This window comes from Megascapheus bottae, chromosome 2 (assembly GCF_031878675.1).
Source record: "Megascapheus bottae isolate mThoBot1 chromosome 2, mThoBot2.hap1, whole genome shotgun sequence".
In the NCBI taxonomy this organism is placed as follows: domain Eukaryota; kingdom Metazoa; phylum Chordata; class Mammalia; order Rodentia; family Geomyidae; genus Megascapheus; species Megascapheus bottae.
Genome location: NC_143510.1, coordinates 45,549,857 through 45,572,922, shown reverse-complemented (window position 1 = coordinate 45,572,922; position 23,066 = coordinate 45,549,857). Strand labels below are relative to the sequence as shown.

Here is a 23,066-nt window from a genome sequence, read left to right as displayed (position 1 = left end):
ATTCAACAGAGCACCCCAAAAGGTCATGAAATTGCCACACCTGGACTTGTTCCAGCTGGGAGCTGAGTTTGGTCTCATCACCTCTTGGGGGGCCTCTGTTATCAACAGAAGTTTCTAGAAGTGGACATTATTTCTGCTTCCTTTCTGCTTTCAAGTGGTACCGCTTTTTAAGCATGTACTGAGGCAAGAAGACTGTGTGAGGCAAGCTGGGACAAGTATGCCCAGCGTGAACAGCCAGGTGCCAGCGCCTGCTTTGCTGGTTCCATCCGTCAGGTTTTCCCAGTCTCATTCCCATAGTCCTGGCTCTGAGCCCTGAGCAGCATGGCAGGGGTGGAGGGAAGAAGGGCTTGGGACACTGAATCCTTTGGGCATGGTTAGGGTGGTACTTGTGGGTATCCCAACTCTGGCTAGGCAGAGGTGGGAGAGAGCCCAGGAGCTGGGGCCACCAAATTCTTGGTGCCGATAACCCAGAGAAGCTGTAGTCCTGGTGGACAGACCTTGTCCCTGCTCTCCAGACTGTTTCAGGGAAATGGTTTATTGCGATAGCTGAAGGACTCGCCCTCCCCTGCCCGTCACTCCTACAGTTTGCTCGCAAGATCCCCACTCCCCTAAGAAACATCCTAAAGGCTGTCTGATATAAATGCCTGCTGCATTTCTGTTAAGGTGACAGGGACACAGATAAGGCAGAGCTGGGGGGCAGGACAAGTGGAAAAGGAGTACATATGCAAAATGGCAGCCTGAAGTAAAGAGATACAGGGGAGTGGTGGGACTGGGGAAGAAAAAAACAAGCTATACTTCATGAGGAAAAAAATTGTTTTAAAGATCAAGCTCTAGTTGAAGGCTTGTAGCAGGGCTAGTGTGTGTGTGTGTGTGTGTGTGTAAGGCAGGTGTCCATAAGTGAGGGTGGAAATGCAAGATTGGAAGAAGAGCAAACTCAGCCTCCAGGGTGTTGGCCCCTTCTCTCAAAGCCCTTCTGGGGGAAAGAATGTCCTCCCCATGGGCCTTAGGTTAGGCTCATTTGGAATCTGCTCAGGTGTGTGGACTTGTGACACACAGATAGACTGGCCCTAGCATACTCATAGGAGATCAGATCTGGGTGGAAGAGCAGGAGAAGGGCTACAGGTTCTCTCCAGTCAACTCTTCTTCCTTGGGGACAGAGCCAAATGTTACCTTTCTGAGACATGACTAACTAGATGGCCTGTGGGGATACCAGAATGGGGAAGAGGAGGCTGGGAGGCCTTTATTACAGGTTCCTCACTTGATCTGAACACCCCAGCTTCTCACTCCAGCCTCAGTGAGAGTGCCTGGGGCAGCAGGGATCAAACCTGTCCATGCCAACCAGCCAGAGGTGAAGACTTCAGTCTTAGCCCTTCCTTCCTCACTCCATTGCTCTATCGTGACTTACAAAGTGCTGACAGAGCCATAGAAATAGGTCTGAGCTGCCTTTCTGCTAGGCTGAGGAGTTACTTGTGAGGACCCCTCCACTATACCAGGTCTCCCCCCAAAAGGAGATACATAGAGTTTCCTGGGAAACTGTGCTGGTCCTGCTGCATGTCTTCTGCCACAGTTCTAGGGTCTCCAGGGCATGGGGTCAGGCCCACTTGATATCTCAGAGAATGAGTTCAGGTCCTCAGGCCCACCCACCAGGCCGCAGTGACCTCACTCCCTGGGTCAGAAATCACTGAGGATGCTGATGTCGGCAAAGTCAGCCCGGTAGCGGTGGGCGTAGAGGCTGAGCAGGAAAGCCCACTTGAAGGAAATGAAGCTCCAGATACAGGAGAGGTAGTAGCTGCTGGGATCCAGGAGGCCTGCAAAGGGAAAGAGGCCCAGTGGTTATTCAAGGGGCCCAGTGATTATTCAAGAGGCCCGTCCTTGACCCAAGAGCAGGGCACAAAGCCCCAGGGCCACCCTCTTGACTCAATATCCCTACAATCTCCTGGCTGCTGAGGCATTCCTACAGAGACTGGAGCAGGACATGAGTTTTAGCATATCCCAGAGTTTGCAAGCAGGAAACCATGGGAGATAAGGGAAAGTTAGGGCTGGCCAGACACAAGTCTGGACCATCCCTTCCTTTTCTGTTTTGTTTGTGGCTGTCATGGGGCTTGAGTTCAGGGCCTGGCACTTTTTTTCTTTTTATACCCAAGATTAGTGCTCTACCACTTGGTCACAGCTCCACTTCCAGCTTTTTTTTGGTACTTAATGGAGATGAGAATCTCACAGACTTTCCTGCCTGGGCTAACTTTGAACTGTGATCTTCAGATCCCAGCCTTCTGAGTGGCTAAGATTACAGGTATGAGTCACCAGGACCCAGCCCATTCTAGCTTTGTGACTTCAATTTGCATCAGACTCCAGGGGGCCAGAAGGGCCTCTGGGTACTTCCTGTTATAGCCACCAGAGGGCACTCTCAGAGCTAGGCAGAAACTACAAAACACCAATCACTCTTGGGGGTACTGACCTGGACCACTCACTGTGCCCAGCACATCATACCAGTCACACAGAAACCTCCACCTTAGGGGGGTGGAGCCTGATTCTCCCTGTTTGGGCAGCAAGAAATTCCAGGCCCAAAGGGATCAAATAGTTTCTCCAGTCCCTTGGACATAAGCTGGAGTCCTAGGGAATGCTCCCTCTCCATAACTTCACTCCCCAGTGCTCTTACTCTGGTGTTGGGTGATGGCCAACGTGAGGAAGGTGCAGAAGGCAGCAATGGAGACTGCGGAGAAGAGAACGCCCACGAGGAAGAAGCCACGAAGCCCCTTGAGCCAGGTCCTCCAGTAATCCTGCATGTACATCACGTGGGTGACCAGGACCCACAGCGCCAGTACACCTGTGGGAACAGACATGGTCAGCAGGCCCTCGCCACCCCCTGCCAGTCATGCTGCAGTCCCTCCTCCTCCTCACCCTGCCAGGGACTGCAGGGTCCTTTCAAGTCCACATGAAAACACTGAAGAGACTGTCCCTCATCACTCCCCCACCTCATGACTCAAATGAAACACGTGAGGCTCAAGACAAATGAGATTTGTGAAAAACATGCCACTCTTCTCCTTAATGTGTGTGTGTGTGCGCGCGCGCGCGCGCACACATACTGGGGCTTGAACTCAGGGCCTTGCCCTCTTGCGTGCCCTTTTCTGCTCAAACCTGGTGCTCTATTAGTTGAGCCACACCTACACTGCAGCTTTTTGTTGCTGTTCATTCTTTTGGTTGGAGGCTGGCGCTTGAACTCAGTACCTGGCACTTTTCCCTCATTGGCTATCATTCTGCCAACCGAGCCATGCCTCCAACCCCTACTTAAGTGTTTTGTTGAGTAGCCAGATAGGAATCTCACAGATTTGTCCATCCCAGATGACTTCAAACCTCCATTCTCCGATTTCAGCCTTCTGAGTAGCTAGGATGATAGGAATGAGCCACCAGCACTGCTCCTAATCTATTTATTTATTAAACATGGGCATCTTTTCTAAAATTACTTTTAATATGCCTTTAAAATGCTTAAAATGTCCTTGGTTTTCATTTTGAATCTGCCTGTCCTCGGGGACAACTATCTAAGTTTTGGGGTGTGTGGCTGAGCTCTGGCAGCAGAGCTCTTCAGGACGAGAGGCCCAGCCCCGGTGCTCCAGGTATCAGGCAGCACCAAGTAGCCTCCGTGTTCTTTGCTACACCTTATGCCCTTCCCTCTAGCTGGTGACAAAGGGCAAGCAGCATCTCCAAGGTTCTATGCCTTGTGGGTCTGGTGGGCACTTCCTTAGGCTAACAGCTGCTCTCTGCCAATACAATAGAACAGAATTCAACTCTTGGTGCCAGGCACTGCCTGCTCTCACAGCTCAAGCAGTGAAACAAATATGAGTGCCGTTGGCAAGGGCTGGAGCAGGGGCCATGGGAAGAACAAGGAGAAAAGAGGCAGAGGCAGCTGCAGACTCTTGGCTGCAAAAGCATGGGGTGTGGGCTCTACAAGCTGCCACGACTGGGGGGAGGTGTTGGGGAGGGAGGCAAGGGGATTTTCCAAAAAGCTGCTGTGTCCCCAATGTACACAGGGGCCTGTTACCATGCCAGGAAGGACACATATCTGGCTGGAAGGAGAGTTAAGTATTGGAAGCTTCCACGAGAATCCAGCAGATAATGATATTTCTTAGGCCTGGTGGAAAATCTTCCATTATCTGCTGGGTTCTTGTGGCTCATGCCTGCAATCCTGGCTACTCTGGGGATCTCAGTTCAAAGCAACTCTGAGTAGGAAAGCCTATGACTTTTTTTTTTTTTTTTTTGCCAGTACTGGGCTTGAGCTCAGGGCCTGAGCACTGCCCTTGGGCTTTCCTCAAGGCTAGAATTCTACCCTGAGCCACCGCACTACTTCTGGCTTTTTCTATGTATGTGGTACCAAGGAATTGAACCTGGGTCTTCGTGCATGCTAGGCAGGCACTCTACCACTAGGCCAAACTCCCGGCCCCTAAGAGACTTTTAACTACCCCAAATGCCAGAAGTGGAGTTATGGCTCAGAGGTAGGGCACTAGCCTTAAGCAAAACAGCTCAGGGGCAGCACCTAGACCCCGAGTATAAGCCTCAGTACTCGCACTAACTAGTCTATTTTTTCATATCTGAAATGTCCCTTTTTTTTTTTTTTTTTAAGGAAAAACATGGCGGGGCGGGAGGAGGGAGTTTCGTGGACCAGCTCAGCTGTCACAGTTGAGGGACAAAACCCCAACAGATTTTAAGCTGGGAAATCTGAGGCACAGCACTGCTATGGGCCCTTGGTGTTTCTACATCAAAAAAAGGCGTGAGGTCACTGAGGTACTACCAGATTGCATAACCAGGAAGCCCGGAGCCGAGCTGAGCCCATCAACTCTGCACTGGGTGTCCTCTCCACCCTCTGTGGCACTCCCCACCGCCCCACTCTCTAACATTTTACTGTCTATCCTCAACCTTTTTCTAGTTTTGAAGGCCTGGAACACAGACTTCCTGAGATCATGGTGGGCCAAGACAAGCCTGTCTCCAACTCTGCCTGGCAGGACAGTGAGGCAGACCCATGGTGGGTAGAATAATAAGCTGGGGCTTCTGCTTTGTCCGGCATGGCCTGGATTTTGTGCCAGCCACTCTCCTCAGAAGTTTTTCCAACTTCCTCCCCAGGCACTGTAAGTTTTAATTTGGGGGTTCTGTTTAGTGTTTTAGTTTCTTTTGAAGAGGGAACTAAGGCTGAAGGTTGAAGCTGGGGATCTAGTACATGTCTGGCTTTTGCACTGCCCCAGATCCCTGTCTGATTTTTTTCCCCTTCCTTCTTTTTGGAGTGGTGGTGGTGGTGGTGGTGGTTTATGCTAGTTTCAGGGCTTGAGCACTGATGCTGAGATTTTTCTGTTATTTTTTGCCCAAGGCTACTGCTCTGCCACTTGATTTATTTTCCTCACTTCTGTATATTTTTTTTGAACTCTGGGCCTGGACACTGTCCCTGAACTTCTTTGGCTCAAGACTAGCACTCTGTCACTTGAGCCACAGCATCATTCCAGCTTTTTCTGCTTATGTGGTAATGAAGAATGGAATCCAGGGCTTTATGCATGCTAGGCAAACATGCTATCACTAAGCCACATCTCCAGCCCCTTTTTTTCCCCACTTCTAGGGGTTTTTTGGAGGTTAACTGAAGATAAGAATCTCATAGACTTTTCTGCCTGAGCTGGCTTTGAATAGTGACCCTCAGATCTCTGTCTCCTAAGTAGCTAGGATTACAGGCCTGAGCCCTGGGGGCCTGCTTGATTTCCTAACAGGCCCTTGCCTGTAGTCAGGAGACACCTGTTGGTGACAGGTCCATTTGCGTTCTTTCTGCCTGCCATGTGGGGATTGGAGTTGATGAGCTGTAAGATCTTTCTCACTTGAAGATTCTAGAAGCCAGCTTAGGAGAAAAGTAAGTCCCTCTGTGACTCAGCAGTTTGTGGATTAGGAAATGCTTAAAATGGAGCCCTGTGAGGGCATCAGCTCAGACCACGGCCTGTGGATCCCTGAAACTTCCGCTCCCACATATACCAAAAGGGCTGAGAACAGGAGGAGGCAAAGATGCCTCCCCCACCCCACCCCTTTTTTTTGTTCTGATCCTGGGACTTGAAGACATGGCTTGAGCTTTTCTACTCAAGGCTAGCACTCTACCACTTGAGCCACAGCTCTACTTCTGCCTTTTTGGTGATTAATTGGAGATAAAAGTCTCACAGACTTTGCCGCCCAGGCTAGCTTTGAACCATAATCTTCAGACCTTAGCCTCCTGAGTAGTTAGGGTTGCAAGCACGAACCACCAGTGCCCTGCAAGATGCCCGTTTTGAGGGTAAATAAGTCTTCGTTCTTTGTTGATATGCAAGCACACCTTTACACACCTGTCACCTCCCCTGGGCTGTGGTCCAGCCTCTGCACACAGGCCTCCTCCAGATATACACAGCCAGGTTCGGAAGCCTTGCACCTACTCACCCTGGCCATTCCCTCAAAACCCCTAGGTAGTCACTGAGCCACCCCTTCCCAGTACCCTCCCACACCACCGGCAGGAGGCAGCCACCCTTATTTATCCAGTACCCTTCCTTAGGATACTGTGGAGCCCCAGAGAACCTGATCTGCATCAACTGGTGTAGAATAGGCATGTCCGAAGCCCTACCTGGATGCAGCCGTGACAGACCTCACCCTGGCTCTATCCACCTGCCCTCTGCACCCACAGTGTTGGTCAGCGGAAATGCCAGCATTGAGTCTGGATGGAGCCAGGAAGTTTCCAGAGGAGCCCAGAGGGGAAAAGCAGATATGGAGGACATGTCCTGGGCCCTAATGTGTATGCACCCCAGTATTTTCTCTCCTTACACTTGGGGGTAAGAAAGGTTGGGAGACGCAGGGAAATGGATGGCCCAGAACAAATCATGTTAAGACAAGCTCAGAGAGACAGCATGTGTTTGCTCCCATATGCAGAAGCTAGACCTAAAATACAATGCGGGAGGATAAATCATACAGGACTCTAGGCATTCACACATAGTGAGACCAAAGGAAGATATTCTTAGGGGAGGAACATAAAGGCACATGTGCCTATGTGCCTCGGATCACATAAGATATTTATCAAAATGAACTCCAGGAAATGGAAACAAGACATTTTCTCCCCTTTGCTGCTGTTTTCAGAAATGGAGGGACAGCTGGGTCACTCTATTTGCTCATGCTTGTAATCCTAGTTACTCAGGAGGCTGAGATCTGAGGATCACAGTTTGACACCAGCCTGGGCAGAAAGTCTGAGATACTCATCTCCAATTAATCACAAAAAAAAGCTACAAGTGGTGCTGAGGCTATAATGGTAGAGGGCTAGCCTTGAGCAAAAGGAACTCAAGGATATGCCCAAGCCCAGAGTTCAAGCCCCAGGACTGGCAAAATAATAATAGAGGAATAAGGGGTGAACAAATGCAGCAGTGGTACCCACTAGACATTATGTTGAAAATGTGTGTCGGGATTGGGGGGAAGGACTGGAAGGGAGCGGGGTAAGAGGTGACATTGTCCAAAAAGCAATGTACGTTTACCATGTAACCGTAACCTCTGCACATCACTTCCATAACAACACAAATTTTAAAATTTTATAAGGTGGGGGGCTCCTCTTCTCAGCTCAGGCGAGAAGAACACAGCACTGTGTGTGTGGGGGGGGGGTGTGCCAGTCCTGGGCCTTGAGCTCAGGGCCTGAGCACTGTCCTTGGGCTTTCTCAAGGCTAGAGCTCTACCACTTGAGCCTCAGCATCACATCTGTCTTTTTCTATGCATGTGGTACCAAGGAAATCAAACCTGGGTCTCTGTGCATGTTAGGCGAGCACTCTAACACTAAGCCCCACGGTTGGGTCTTAGAAGACAACTGTACTCTTCTTTCATTGGTCTTCTAGACCCAAAGCAAGACTGTTGCACAAAGCAAAGCCAGAGTTGGGATTCAACATGATCTCTCCAGGAAACAGTCTGTCCTCTACCACTGCCTTTCTGCACAGCCACTTCTTCCCTTCTCACAGATTTATGTCCCCCTTTCCCCCCTCCATCTCATCCGGGGATAGAGCATGTGCCATCACGCAAGGTGCCTGGCCTCCGGGGCTCAGAAGTTCCATGGCTGACCCAGCTCAGAGGCCAGCATGTCCAGCAGTCCCACATGGCCTGGCACAGGAGCAGAACAGCCCCTGGGGTTGCCTTGCAGTGACTCAGCAGCTTCTAGGCTGCAAAATGCAGAGTCAGAAGTAGCGTGCTCACAAGATACACACGTGCTGACACGGCACCCAGAAGAGGAAGAAGGAAGGCAGGCAGGCTGCAGACCCCTGGGACTTCTCAGAACTGGATAAGAGTTAAGACACACATTCCAGTGGCCTCACTGCCCACTCCTTCTGGGAAACTGAGGCCCCAGAGGCACTGACATGCCTAGGGTGATGTGTGGTTAGGGAGAGTTCACCCCTAGCAAGCCCTGCCAGTCTTTGAACAGACACAAGCTCAAGGCTTTCTCACCAGCCCTCTTATCTGTGGTCTCAACAACTGTAAACCCTAGGAGGTGTTTTGTTGTTGTTTTTGGGACTTGCAGGGCCTGAGCTTCTCTGTGCTCAAGGCTAATGCTCTACCACTTCAGCCACAGTGCCACTTCTGCTTTTTCTGAGCAATTTGTTGGAGATAACAGTCTCACACACTTCCCTGTCTGGGCTGGCTTCAAACCGTGATCCTTATATCTCAGCTCTGAGTTGTTAGGATACAAGGTGTAAGCCACCGATTCCCAGCTAGAAGTAATCATCAAAGGGGAAAGCCGATAGAGCCAATAGAAAGCAAGGGAAGGGGTGGTGCAGGGAGAATGGAGCCAAAGCTATGTCCTATGTCCACAGGTGTGGTGGGGCCCCCAGGAAAACCTGAGAAATTCCCAACCAGGAGCTCTGCCTGCTCTTTCTTGATGACCCCCAGTGCCTTACTTGACGTTGCTTAGGCTAGGGTTATATCTTTTTTTTTTTTTGCCAGTCCTGGGCTTGAACTCAGGGCCTGAGCACTGTCCTTGGACTTTCTCAAGGCTAGAGTTCTACCACTTGAGCCTCAGCACCATTTCCAGCTTTTTTCTATATATATGGTACTGAGGAATCCAACCTGGGTCTTCGTGCATGTTAGGCAAGCACTTTTACCACTAGGTCAAACTCCCAGCCTTATATGTCTTTCTTATAAGGCACAAAGCCCACCTGATGCTCCTCTACACAAGTAAGGATGGGACAATGGGTAAATTAGTTTTAGTTATTCTAGTTAAGCATCTTTTAGGAACGGAATAAGATCATGCCAAAGTATTATCCTTACATGTACTTTCTCCCGCGTCCTATCCCTACATATATTAAATGCTGCACAAGTTACTTCCTGTAAAGCCTGGTTTTCATGTCTGGAAACTTGGCATCGTAATAATACTTACTCCTAGAACTAAAAAAGGACTAGATGAAATAACTGAAGCTGTCTCCTTAACACAGTGGCTGACATTAAAAGAAAAAAGAAAAGAAAGTTAGACTGGGCATCCATGACTTACTCCTGTAATCTTATTTAGGAGCCTGAGATCTGAGAACGATGGTTCAAAGCCAGCCTGGGCTTTGAAAGTCCATGAGATCTTTCTCTCCAATTAACCACTAAAAGGTAGAAGTGGAGCTGTGGGTCAGGTGGTTGATCAAAACAAGGGAACAACAAAAACCTCAAATAACTCATGGGCAGTGCCTAGCTCTGAGTTCAATCTCCAGGACCGACACACACACTCACACACACACCAAACACAAATCCTATTTTCCCCCTTTACACCAATTTTTTGGCACAGAGATGAAACCATGGACCCAAAGTCACCCAGCGAGTACTGAAAGAGAGTTCTGGCATTCCAGGGAGCCACAGCAGCCAGGCAACAACGTGAATGAGAAGTAAATACATGTCCAGTTAACAGCTGATCCTCTGGTCTTGGCTGAGGCTTGCTGGGGTCGGGGGAGCCACACCAGTGGCCAGCCAGGTCGCCCTATCCCCATCCCAGCTCTCTTCCTTTCCTGCTTGTTATCCAGGACGCTTGGGCAATCCTCTCCCCAACAACCCCGCAAACAAGAGTGAGTTAGGAGAGCAGGGGCGCCCAGCAAAGCCGGGCGCAGCGGGGTGGGCAGGGTGCGGGCAGCAGACAACCCCGGGCGGTGGACCAGAGTTGCTCAGAGAGGGGGGGGCGCTGACACCCCAGGTCAAGGTTCATCAGGGTCCCGGAGGCCCCGGACGCCTACCGTGGCCTGCGCTGCCGCCCCGAGGTGTTGGGATAAACACCGGAGCAGCTCCGCGGGGGACGCCGCCGCCGCGGGGAGCCGCGCGCAGCAACTGCCGGCCCCGCGCGCCCCGCGCCCCGCGCCCCGCGCCCCCCCCGCCTACCTGCGAGACCCCCCATAGCCGCAGTCCCCGGCTGTCTGTACACCACCGTCCAGACGAAGAAGATGGAGAAGCCCGCCGCCGAGCTGATCCCAGAATAGGCGGCGCGGAGGCCGAGCTGCATCCGGGACGGGGCCATGGGGGCTGCGGGGCGGGCGCCCGGCGGGCGGAGGACGAGCGCGGACGGGAGTCACAGGTGCAGGGCCCGAGTGGGAAGCCCGAGCCCAGCCCCAGCCGCCGGCCCCGCCCCCCGCCCCGCCCCGCCCCGCCCCCACCCGCGCCGCCGGTGCAGCGCCCTCTCCGGCCGGAGGCCGCCGGCGCAGCGAACGGGCTGGCACCGCGCCCAGCCGTGCCAGGCAAAACAGGCCCAGGCCTTGGGAAGGGCCGGCGGCTTGGGCTGGCATCTGGTAGAACTGCAGCAGGTTCCTGTGCTCTTCCCCAGGCGGATGCACCTGCCACTTGTGGCGATGGCTCCTCAAATGTAAATTTTAACTTTGAATAGGAAATATTAAGTATATTCATATGTATGTGTATATATACACACATATATAAACACATATGCACATGTATACATATATGTGTATACACAAATATATGCACATGCACATATAAATATAGCATATATTGTAATATATGTCATATATTGTAATATTATTTCTAGCGTATATTGTGAATCTATTATTGTAATTCTTTCCATCCTTACCAACAATTCTCTTTTTTATTTTTATTTATTTTTTGCCAGTCCTGGGCTTGAGCTCAGGGCCTGAGCACTGTCCTTGGACTTTCTCAAGGCTAGAGCTCTACCACTTGAGCCTCAGCACCACTTCCGGCTTTTTTCTATGTATGTGGTACCAAGGAATCGAACCCGGGTCTTCATGCATGCTAGGCAAGCGCTTTAACCACTAGGCCAAACTCCCGGCCCCAAGTCTCTTTTTTTAATTTTAATGTTTTTAAGTAGCATAAACTCATTTTCTAAGGTTTCACTGTGATATTTACATTTCAGCATTTATTTTTAAATAAATCCTGGGGGTTTGAACTCAGAGTTTCTTGCTTATTATGCTGGCCGTGTATTCCTTGAACTCCACTCCACTCAGTTGTTGGTTTTTAGTGGTTATTTTGAAGAGGGAATCTCGAGGACTTTCCTGCTCAGGCTGGCTTTGAGCAGTGATGCCCCGAATCTCAGCCTCCCGAGTATGGGGGGTTACAGGTGTGAGCCACGGGCACGTTCCTCTCTTGCACTTTCTTTATGTACACTTCAGAAGTTTTCCCTACACTCTAGTCACTTGCAAAGCACAAAACACTTTGTCCTGAAAGTTCCCCCTTCCTTTCCTCTTCATGAACAGGCCCCATCCCTACCACACACACCCCAAACCTCAGAAAAGACTTGAATCTGTAAGCAGGAATATATGGAACTCTGGGCACCCAGCCTCACTGGGGAGCTGGAAAGAAACTTCAAGTGGGGCTGTGCCCTCAAGAGGGCAGAATGGGGCTTGTGGACACAGCTGCAGCAGTATTGGTAAGGAACAATACTCCTACTCATTTTCTCTTACTGCTGTAACACATCCTCATGCATTTTAAACAATATATATATATATGTTATCATACAGTTATGTAGGTCATGAGGATAAACATAAGATCTCTGGGCTAAAATCAAGGGGCCATCAGGGCTACCCTAGTCTAGGAGGAAAACCTGTTCGCTTGTCTTCTCAGAGGCTCTCCACAGGCCTGGACTTGGGGTTCTCTTCTTCTCCCACTTCTCTTAGAAGAGCATCTGTCATTAGGGACACTGGTAAGGACAGGGAGATAATCTCCCCATCTCTAGCTCCTTGACTGTATTCTATCAGAGAAAGCTCTTAGCTCAGCAAGGTCCTATATCGGTAATTTATGCAGTCAGGATAATGCATGGAATGGCGCCAATTTTGCCATTTTGTCTGATGCCTACAAGAGTGTCTGGCACCTAGAAACACAAACATCTTATGCAAAGATAACTGTGAGTACACTGAAGTAAGAATTAAATAAGAATACAGAGGGTTAGACACAAGGAACTTTGGTAGCACATGCTAAGTTACCAAACGTCTGATGTAAACTATATTTCTCTTGCTTCAAAATATTCTGAGGAACTTCTTTTAAAAAAATGTGGTGAGTGGTGAGTGCCTAGCTACTCAGAAGGCTGAGACCTGAAGATCCCAGTCCCAAGATAATCCAGACAGAAAAGTCTAAGAGCCTCTTATTTTCAGTTAACCACCATAAAACCAGATGTGAAGGTATGGCTTAAGAGGTAGAGTACTAGTATTCAGCAACAAAATTTAGGAACAGTACTCAGGCCTTGAGTTCAAGCCCCAGTACCAGATAGCAAGAATACCTATTTCAAAGGGTAGTAATGAGAAGTGGGTGCTTCAAAACCTGCATAGCCTAATGTAGGTGAACTGGAAAATGTGTAATTAGGAGCAACAGAAGGTAGCCACAACAAGAAATGCTTCAGGCAACTGTGAAATGGGAGTGATGGGCAGGGCAGTGAGGGAGTAGATTCCAGAGATATTTAAGCCATTTAAACCTAAGGGCCAGGTACAAGTTCATTAGCAGGGCAGACCAGAGGAGGAGAAGAAAAATATTATGAATATTGGAAGGTGATGAGCAAAGTCCTACTGAGAGAGATTGGGCAAGAAAAATAATGAGACACAATTATGTAACAGGCACTTAGGCCCAGGTTGTACTAGAAGATCAACACTAACACTGTTATTTTTTTTTCCTTAAGATTTTTCGATAGCATATATAAGTTGTACAAAGGTGTTTCATTGTGACATTTCTGCTCCTGTATACAATGTATCCTGATCAAGCTCACCACTCTTATCACTCTCCCTTATCCTCCTCTGCCTTTTAAAAACAATCTCAACAGCTTTCATTGTTCTAGTTTCATGCATTTGTATAAAGTAGTGGTTCATTCCTATAATCCTAGCTACTCAGGGGCTGACACTTGACAATTCAGGTTCAAAGCCAGCCAAGCAGACAAATCTAGAAGACCCTTATTTTCAGTTAACCAGCAAAAAACCAGAAGCAGAGCTGTGGTTCTAAAGTAGAGTGCCAGCTTTGAATGGAAAAAGCCAAGAGTGCAAGATCCTGAACGTGCGCACGCACACACGCACACACACACACACACACACACACACACACACAGGCACACACACGTCCTCACACCACTGCTAGGATTTGAACTCAGGGCCTGAGTGCTATCTCTGAGCTTTTTCGCTCAAGGCTGGTACTCTACCATTTGAGCTACAGCTTCACTTCTGGCTTTTTGTGGTTAACTGGAGATGAGTTTCAAGGACTTTCCTAATCCAGTTGACTTTGAGCCACCATCCTCAGATCTCAGCCTCTTGAGTAGCTAGGATTATAGACATGAGCCACCAAGGCCCAGCTAACTTTTGTTTTAAAATAATTATAGAAAAAAAAGGCTACTAAAGGGCTCTCTACTGGGATGGAAGTCCAGTTTCACTATTTATTCAGTGTACTTTATATCACAAGGGAAGAACTTTATATCACAAGGGAAGTTGTCTATATCTGTGCTAGTCCATGTGAGTTCTGGGTGCTCGCTGTGTCCCGAGCATGAAACTGAATTTTTGTGTGTATTTAACTTTAATTTAATTTAATTAATTCATTTTTTTCCAGTCCTGAGCTTGAGCTCAGGCTCTGAGCACTGTCCTTGGACTTTCTCAAGGCTAGAGCTCTACCACTGGAGCCTCAGCAACACTCCTGGCTTTTTTTCTATGTATGTGGTACAGAGGACTCAAACTCTGGTCTTCGTGCATGCTAGGCAAGCACTCTACCACTAGGCCAAACTCCTGGCCCTAATTAATTTTAATTTAAATAGCTACATGGGACTGAGTGGCTGGCTATCGTATTAGCCAACACAATTTGGAACTCTCTGGTCTACAGGGAAGAATACCTATCAGCTCAACATAACAACTGAGAAGCCCTCAGAGAAAATACTCAGCAGAGTAATTCCACAAATTATTAACGCTGCTGTCAAAACTGTTCATTGTGATAACTGAGCAGGACTAGCACAAGATACTCTGTGTCTTAGGAAGATTAATTGATTGTAGCAGTCAGGTTAGATCTGGTGGGAAAAGAAACATGTAGAAGAGAAATAATTCATAAGACTTCTTTTTCTTTGTGCTAAGCCTAGGGCTTGAAGCCTGGGCACTGTCCCTGAGCTTTTTAACTCAAGGCTAGCACTCTACCACTTGAATCAAAGCTCTACTTTTGACTGCTTGGTGATTCATTAGAAGTAACATTCTCCCAGACTTAACCATCAGGGCTGTCTTTGAACCACTATCCTCAGATCTCAGGCTCCCGAGTGACTAGGATTACAAGTACCTGTCTGTCATTGGTACCCAGCTGAAGTCATTTTTGAACTAGGTCTCACCAGGTCAGAACTCCCATCAGCAGATGTCCAGACTCTGAAATTCCTTCCTCATTCCCCCAAAAGGCACATCCTAGGGCTCTTTCTCCTGTGGTTCTAGGTCAAAGCTCTACCAACTGACCTATCTCCCAACAGATTGGGGCGTGTCAAGACTTCTTGACTTAATCTGAACTGGAATGACTTCTACTGTCCTCTGGGCCATGTCTTCATTTATTTTGAATTGTGATTCCAGATCCAAACCTACAAGGTGTTTGTTATTCCTGAATTTTCACTTCCCTTTACCTCTTCCCCATTCATGTGGTTCCTTCACAAATCCAACTGGACTTGCCCTGTCCCCTCTCTCTATTGCCAGTGCCATCCTTATCCAATCCCCACTGTCACCCCCTTGCTCCTAAGTGGTCCCCCTAGGCTCATTCCTTCCTCTCTGGTCCCTTCACCATCCACGAGCTGACCTGGGCCTCATTGTTTCTAGACAGGTGCTTTACCATTTGAGCCAGAGCTCTAACCCCATTTTGTTTTGATTATATTTGCTGTAGGGTATTGCTTTATGCCCAGGTGGGCCTGGGCTTTGATTCTCCTACTTGTGATAATTCTCTGTGACAATAGCAATGGAAGGCAGTCATCACATTGCAGTCAGCCATTGTGCTTTCCCTATGGCTGGGACAACAGGCATGCATCACCACGTTCAGTCATTGATTGAGATGGAGTCTCACAAACATCTTTGTGCCCAGGTTGGCCTTGAACCATGATCTCCCAATATCAACTGCCCATGTAATTAGGATTACAGGATTGAGCCCCTGTACCTGACTGGCCTGATCTTTTTATTATTATTATTTTTAATGTTGATACTAGGGCATGAAAGTAGGGCCTGGACATTGCCCCTTAGCTTTTTTGCTCAAGGTTGATACTGTAACACTTGGTCCACAGCTCACTTCCAGCTGCTTTTGTTCTGTTGGTTTGTTTGTTGATGGTTACTTAGCAATGAATCTCAAGGACTTTTCTGCCTAAGCTGGCTTCATCCTCAGATCTCAGCCCCCTGAGTAGCTAGAATTAGAAGTGTGAATAACCAGCACCTAGCTTGATCTGGGTATCCTTAGGCCATGGTACACCCACAGTCAATCCTTACAGAGCTGTCCATAGGTCTTTGGGTAAACTGATGAGAGTCTTTCTTGCCAACTGTAGCTAGCATCTTCAGGTGCCATGTTTATTCCTGGCTCAGAGTCTTTGCACTCTGTGTCTGGAAAGCTCTTTAATCCTCCATCAGATTCCTCAGCTCAGATATTTCTTCCTTGGAGAGTCAATCTCTATCCTCAGTATCTGAGGTAGGAACCCTTTGGATGTCAGTGGCTCACGCCTATAATCCTAGCTACTCAGAAGGCTGAGATCTGAGAGTAGCAATTTGAAGTCAGCCTGGCCAGGAAATTCTACAAGACTCTTTTCTCCAATTAACCACCAAAAAGCCAAATTGGAGGTATGGTTCAAGTGATGGAGTGCCAGCCTTGAGCAATAAAGCTAAGTGCCAGTGCCCAGGCCCTGAGTTTAAACCCTAGTATTAGCACAAAATAAGCAAACAAATAGATAAAAAGTAAGATTTCTACATAACTGTTACCATGCTGAAATGGACTCACAAATATATATTCTGCACATGGCTGTGCTGTTCTATCAGAATGAAGCTTTCAGTAGGACAAGGGCTTTATCTCTTGTCCTGACTTGTCTAGTATGTCCTGTCACATCTCCCTCTAGCCCAGAGCAGACCATAGTGGCTCGTCTCCTTGCTATCTGCCTCTGTCACTTCTGTCTTTCTAGGACCCAGGTCATGTCAAATGTCTAGGTAGGAACTACACTGGATAAAGAATGGCTGAATGTCCATAAAGAAGCCACCTGCTGAACGCTACTGGCTCACACCTATAATCCTAGCAACTTAGGAGACTGAGATAGGAGGATTGTGGTTCAAAGCCAGTCTGGGCAGAAAGATAAAAGAGACTCCTCTCCAATTAACCTTAAGAAAAAGAGCTGTAGCTCAAGTGGTAGAGTGCTAGCCTTGAGCACAAAAGCTCAAAGAAACAGAGAGAGCTCTGAGTTCAAGTGCCAGGACTGGTATAAAAAGAAAGGAAGAGGAAGAAAAAGGAAAGAAGGAAGGGAGGAAGGAAAGAAGGGCAAGATGGAAGGAAGGAAAGAAGGAGGGGAGGTAAAAATAATATTCTGCTCTTGGCTCTAGGGGGCAGCCTTCCCCAACTTTGTGCCTTTAGCCTCAGCTGTGCTGGTATTGGATAATGAATTCTGTAAGATTCTTTTTCTAGACCTTTATTATCCAGAAGCCCAATTCTCTCTCAGATCTTATACAATTCAAAGCTGAGGACCCTGAATATGACATCCTAAGGCTGTGCCTGAGACAGAGGCTCATTTGTTTCCCTTGCCCTTTTCTCTTCTATCTTCCTTCTAAAGCCAAGCCTGTAAGACCCCAGAGCATTCAGGGCTGACCTAGGTGGGAGCAGCAGGATTCCAATGGCAGGAAGATCTCATCAGTGCACACCCCCCAGCTTCTGAGGTTGCAGGAAGGACTCTCATATAGAGGCAACTTGGCCTCAGAATGTTGTTCCTTAGGTCCGGGGTTTCCTTCTACCCCCAGAAGGGGATCTAGTCACTTCTCAGAGCTAGAGTAGAACTGCTTGAACTCTGTATTCTCACTAAGCCTCCATATCCTCTGACTTGCCCCTGACTGCCTAGATGAACCCCATCCCCAGCTCTGAGGACAGGATGGCTAGGATAAGACTCTGAGTACAAGCAACAGGCCTTTGAGTAGGGAATAAGCAGCATCAGAGGGAGAGGATGCCATCTTCTGGGGCTCTGTGCCTAGCTAGAACAGCACAGGCCAGCTCCCTTTTCCTTAATGTCCTCTGGAGACTTCTATCTCCTGGACTGAGCTTTCAATGACAAGTATTTCTTTCCCTTTTCTTTCAGTGTAGGTTCTGAGGCTTAAACTCAGGGCCTAAATGCAGTCCCTGAGCTTCTTTTGCTCAAGGTTAGTACTCTACCACTTGAGCGCTACTTCCGGTTTCTTGGCAGTTTATTGGAGATAAAAGTCTCATGAACTTTCCTGCCAGGGGTGACTTTGAACCACAATTCTCAGATTTCAGGTTCCTGAATAGCAAGGATTATAGGTATAAGCCACCAACACCCAGCTTGCGTCTGAAGTTTTCATGTGGAACCTGGGGCCTCGATTCTCCACTTGCAATGAAGATGAAGAGTCTCGAGAAAGATCCTGAGCCTGGGGAGTAGGACAAACTTCCTGTGTCCCTGGGGTGGGAAGTCTGAGTAGCTGGGGCTGTCTTGTCCAGCCCAGGTGAAGATGATAGGGCAAGAATGTATTTCTTTTTTCTGGTAGAGATTCCAGAATTCATCTCCCATCACTCCTTTCTTCTCTGGACCAGCCCACCCTGCCCCTTTTCATTTTATTCCTGGCTCCCCAGCTTTGTTCTCTCCCCTAGTCTTGGATTAGGTTCTTTCCAAAGGAGGAAATGGGCAGTGCATTTAATGCCAGGAAGTCTTTGGACTATGCAGCTTCCTCTCTGGCCCCAGCACTTCCGGAGTGAAGGGGTGGGGCTGGGGGCTGCTCTGATTCTGGGAAGGGGCTCTTCTTCCTGGCTTGATTGCTTGGTTGCAGGTCCTCAAACCTCATCCCACCCAGGGCTCTACATACAGCTTGAGCATGCAGGTCAGAACTGGGTGTCTCATGAACTAGGAGCCAGGACACTGCCAGGACCCTTTCCTTAGGCTTTACAGCCACACTTGACAAAGTCAGTTCAAGATCTGGGAGGACACAGGGTTTGAGGGTTCAACAAACATCATGGACAGCCCAGTGCTGGTGGCTCACACCTGTAATCCTAGCTACTCAGAAAGCTGAGATCTGAGGATTGAGGTTTGACCTCTTCCCTGGGGAGGAAGATCCATGAGTACAGCGGAGGCTCAAATGGTAGAGTGACAGCCTTTAGGAAAAAAACGAAGGGACAGCATCCAGGTCCTTAGTTCAAGTCCTAGTACTGGTACACACATACACACACACACACACACACACACACACACACACACACACACACACACAGCCATGGACTTGAGTCTAGGAAGGGCATGAGATATATGACAGAAGGGAAAGAGAGTCTGAAGGAAGTAATCATAACTGATACTGAGCAGCCATTTCTGAGCACTGAGAACTCAAGGTCATAGGCAGAATCTCCTGGGTATTTGGTACAAACAGACAGAGAGACAAATAGATACACAGACAGACCCACATACACACACATTCCTTGGGAAGGAGAAGCTGCTGGGGGAGGTCATGACTAATTTCTATGCATTCATGTGACCCTAAATTTGCAAGGTGGAATACAACAGGTTCTCTACCTCTCGAGCACTTCCAGATCTGGCCCTGTGTCTTCTGCTTTCCAGTCTTCTCCCACCTTCTCCCTGCACTCTAAACACCACCCTCACCACCACAGACCTGTTTAGTGATTACTTCCCTGCCCCCGTCATACATGAGGAGCCTGTGCCTCTGCCAAGAGAATGTTTCCTTAGGTAAGTACAATGTCCCTACTCTTTTCTCCTCCTCCCCCTCCTCCTCCTCCTCTTCCTCCTCTTCCTTCTCCTCTTTCTCCTCCTCCTCTCTTCTTTTTTGGTGCCGGTACTGAACTCAGAGCCTGGGCACTGTCACTGAACTTTTTTTTTTTTTTTTTGCTCAAGGCTAGTGCTCTACCACTTGAGCCACAGCTCCACTTCTGGATTTTTGCTGGTTAATTGGAAAGAGTGTTGTGGATTTTCTTGCCCAGGCTGATTTTGAACCAGAATCCTCAGCTCTCATCCTCTTGAGTAGCTGGGATTAATGGTACGAGTCACCGGTACACAGTTAATGTCCCTAGCTCTTGTCCAAGAAAGCTCCTTGCTGATCTTCAGACCTATTAGCCACAGGAAGCCCCTATGTGGAAAAGGCAAGAGCTTGCTGGGCTCAGTGGCTCACGCCTATAATCCTAGCTACTCAGGAGGCTGAGATCTGAGGATCAAGGTTCAAAGCCAGCCTGGGCACTAAAGACAAGGAGACTCTTATCTCCAATTAATCACTAGTAAAGATGAAGTGGGGCTGTGGCTCAAGGAGTAGGGTGGTAGGCTTGAGCTGAAGAGCTCAGGGACAGCACCTGGGCCCAGAGTTCAAGCCCCATGACCCACAAAAAGAAAAAGAAGGAGAAGGAGAAGGAGAAGGAGAAGGAGGAGAAGAAAAGGCAAGAGCCTAGCTTGCTTCTACCCCCATCAATGTCATAAATGGCTCACGAGTGACTGGATGAGACCTGTTAGTCCTAGGAAGGCTTGGCTTGGTGCCTAGCAGCATTCCAGTGCCCTACCTCCGGCCCCCACCCCAGGAATGGGCAGGGGAGGAGACAGGGAACTGAACTGGAACCACCACTGGGAGAAGGACCATGGAAGGGCAAAGTTGAGGGACTCTGACCTCCTTGCTCCAAGAGGTAGAATGCAGATGAGGAGAGCTGGGGTCTCATCTCAGTCTCTCCCCATTCCAGATCGGCCATGGCCAAGGTAAAAGTTTCCCTGCCTTATTTCAGGTTCTGCCCCTAGGTAGGCTCTTTTCTACTGTCCTATTGAAGACCTATTAGTTACAAACTTCCTACGATGTCCAACAACATGGCTGTTTTTTTCCGAGGATCACCCTGTAAATGAACTGATCTGATAAATCCCTGTAAATCCTAGCACTTGGGAGACTTAATGCAGGAGGGTCTCAAGTTTGAGGCTAGGCTGGCTTACATACAGACTGTCTAAAAAAAGGGGGAGGTAGAGAGGGGTTGGAGCATGACGGTACACCTCTATAATCCTTTTGGAGGCACAGATAAGAGGGTCTGAGTCAAAGGGGAAAAATGGGAGACCTTAAACATGTGTTTTTGTTTTGTTTGGGGTAGTGGATTTTATTAGGGGGGTTTATGGGGGGTACAGAAAGGAAGGAAGGGTGAGCAAATGCAATCATGCAATGCTCTGTGGGAAATGAGCTCTGTAATTTGTGGGTAGGGCTGGGAGGGAGAAGCTGGGGGAAACTGAAGGATGAGGTGACATTGTCCATAAAAAAACAATATTTTCATTATCTGATTTATAAAATGATAACCCCTCTATATAATACCTTAATAGCAATAAAATTACATTAAAATGTGAGACCTTATCCAATAGAAGTTAATAGTAAATAAACACATAAATAGAAGCTAAAAAGAGCTGGCACATGGCTTAAGTAAGTGGCAAGCTCAGTCCTTGTTCAAACCCTGTACAAGCAAAAACAAAAAACTCACTGGGCACCGGTGTCTCCTGCCTGTAATCCTAGCTACTCAGGAGGCTGAGATAGGATGATCACAGTTCAAAGCCAGCCTGAGCAGAAATGTCTATGAGACTCTTATCTTCAATTAGCTAGCAGAAACCTGGAGGTAGAGGCATGGCTCCAGTGGTAGAGTACTAACCTTGAGTGAAAAATCCAAGGAGGAGATCGAGGCTCTTTGAGTTCTAGCCCTAGTATAATAAAGGAAAGAAGTGGAAAACGAATCCTTTTCAACCTACTCTTTCCTGCTCCCTGCAGGAAGTAGGCCCATAGCTGGCCCCAGCTCATTTCTACACTTATTCATTATATCACCAAGCATCTGCTTTATGCTGGGTTGAGAGACCCAGGCAGATTAGTGTTTTGGGGAGATAATTAGTGTGTCTGAGAGGTGATTCCTTAGGCTCTATATTCCTGCCACTTTGGGACATCATCTGCTGCCCAAGATTTCCAGTGGAGTGCTTGCTACCTACAGTTGATGGCTTGGGATGAAGCTGAGACTCTTTGGAGATGCCCGTGACATCACATGGGAAGGACAGAGTGACAGGAGGGAAAGTTGTAATAGGAGGCAGCACTTGGGTCTATGCACTCTGTAGTTCCACTGTCTGAGCCTAAATCTTACCGCTATGCTAGCAGGATAAGTTTAGGCAGCCAGTTGACTTCACCTTTCTGGGCCTCAGTTTCCTTACTTGCAATTAAGAGTCCTTGGGAGCATAAAGGATAACTATGAGCCACTGTTGGCTCACGCCTGTAAGGCCTAGCTACTCAGAAGGCTGAGATCTGAGGATCCAGGTCCAAAGCCAGCCCAGCAGCAAAGTCTATGAGGCTCTTATCGTCAATTAACCAGCAAAAAAAAATCAGAAATGGAGGTATGGCTTAAGTGGTAGAGTGCCAGCCTTGAGGAGAAAAGCTAAAGGATAGTACCCAGGCCCTGGGTTCAAGCCCCAGTACTGGCACAATAAACAAACAAAAATGAATGAGTAACATCAATGCAGTCATGTTGAGCACAGTAAGTGCTAGAGATCATGCTAGGGCTCTAGTATTTGGGGGTGGGTGGGGGGAGAGGGGATAGAGGGACACAAGAGATAATACCATTAACTGAACCAACTAGGCTTGATGCCTGATTGGATGTGAGAGAAGGGACCTACCACACAGGTGTCTTCCCTCCTTCCCTCCTTCCCTTCCACCTTCCTTCATTCTATTTTTTTCATAAAACAAAGTTCACACTTCTTTCTTTCTTTCTTTCTTTCTTTCTTTCTTTCTTTCTTTCTTTCTTTCTTTCTTTTGTGGAACTGAGGGCTGAACCGAATACTTCAACACCTTAGACAAGTGTTGTTCCTCTGGGCTATAGCCTCTTCCCCTTCCTTTCTTTCTGTGCCGTTACTGGGACTTGAACTTGGGGCCTCAGTATTGAGTTCCTTTAGCTGTTTTTCTCAAGGCTGATGCTCAAACCACTTGAGCCACAGCTCACTTGCAGCTTTTTCGTGGTTAATTGGAGATAAAGAGTCTTATGGGCTTTGCTTCTCAGGATGGCTTCAAACTGCAGTCCTCAAATGTCAGCCTCCTGAGTGGCTAGGATACAGGCCTAAACCACTGGTACCCTGCTTTCCTTCTTAGTGTCCTTGTTTAGGCAATGGGTCTCCTCCATTATGGAGGCAATGCTCTCCATGAGAGCAATCACAATCGCAGTACAGTCTGACATTAAGTGGAGCCAGACAACTTGGGGAGTCCAGCAGCCCAAACTCTATCATTTACTTAAATACTTCTGAGCCTCGGTTTCCCCCTGTGCAATGAGAAGATCACAGAAGTGCCTATTTCATAGGCTTATGGTGGGGATGGAAACATGGAAAGCACTTGGCAAAAGTGCTAGACAGAGGATTAGCCCTTGTGGCTCTACAAAAATATCCCCAGGTAAGGAAATATTCATGATCACTTTGCCAG

General features: G+C 48.2%; 1 protein-coding gene across 1 annotated transcript; it reads right to left on the bottom strand.

Annotated features, from left to right (window-relative positions):
- Positions 1 to 795: 795 nt before the first annotated feature.
- On the bottom strand, positions 796 to 10,573 carry Slc48a1 (solute carrier family 48 member 1). Its single transcript, XM_090324720.1, has 3 exons — positions 10,357 to 10,573; positions 2,657 to 2,824; positions 796 to 1,808 (listed from the first exon to the last, which is right to left on the bottom strand). Exons 1-3 carry the CDS (start codon positions 10,490 to 10,492, stop codon positions 1,672 to 1,674), a joined length of 441 nt encoding a protein of 146 aa, XP_090180846.1. The 5' UTR covers positions 10,493 to 10,573; the 3' UTR covers positions 796 to 1,671.
- Positions 10,574 to 23,066: the final 12,493 nt, after the last annotated feature.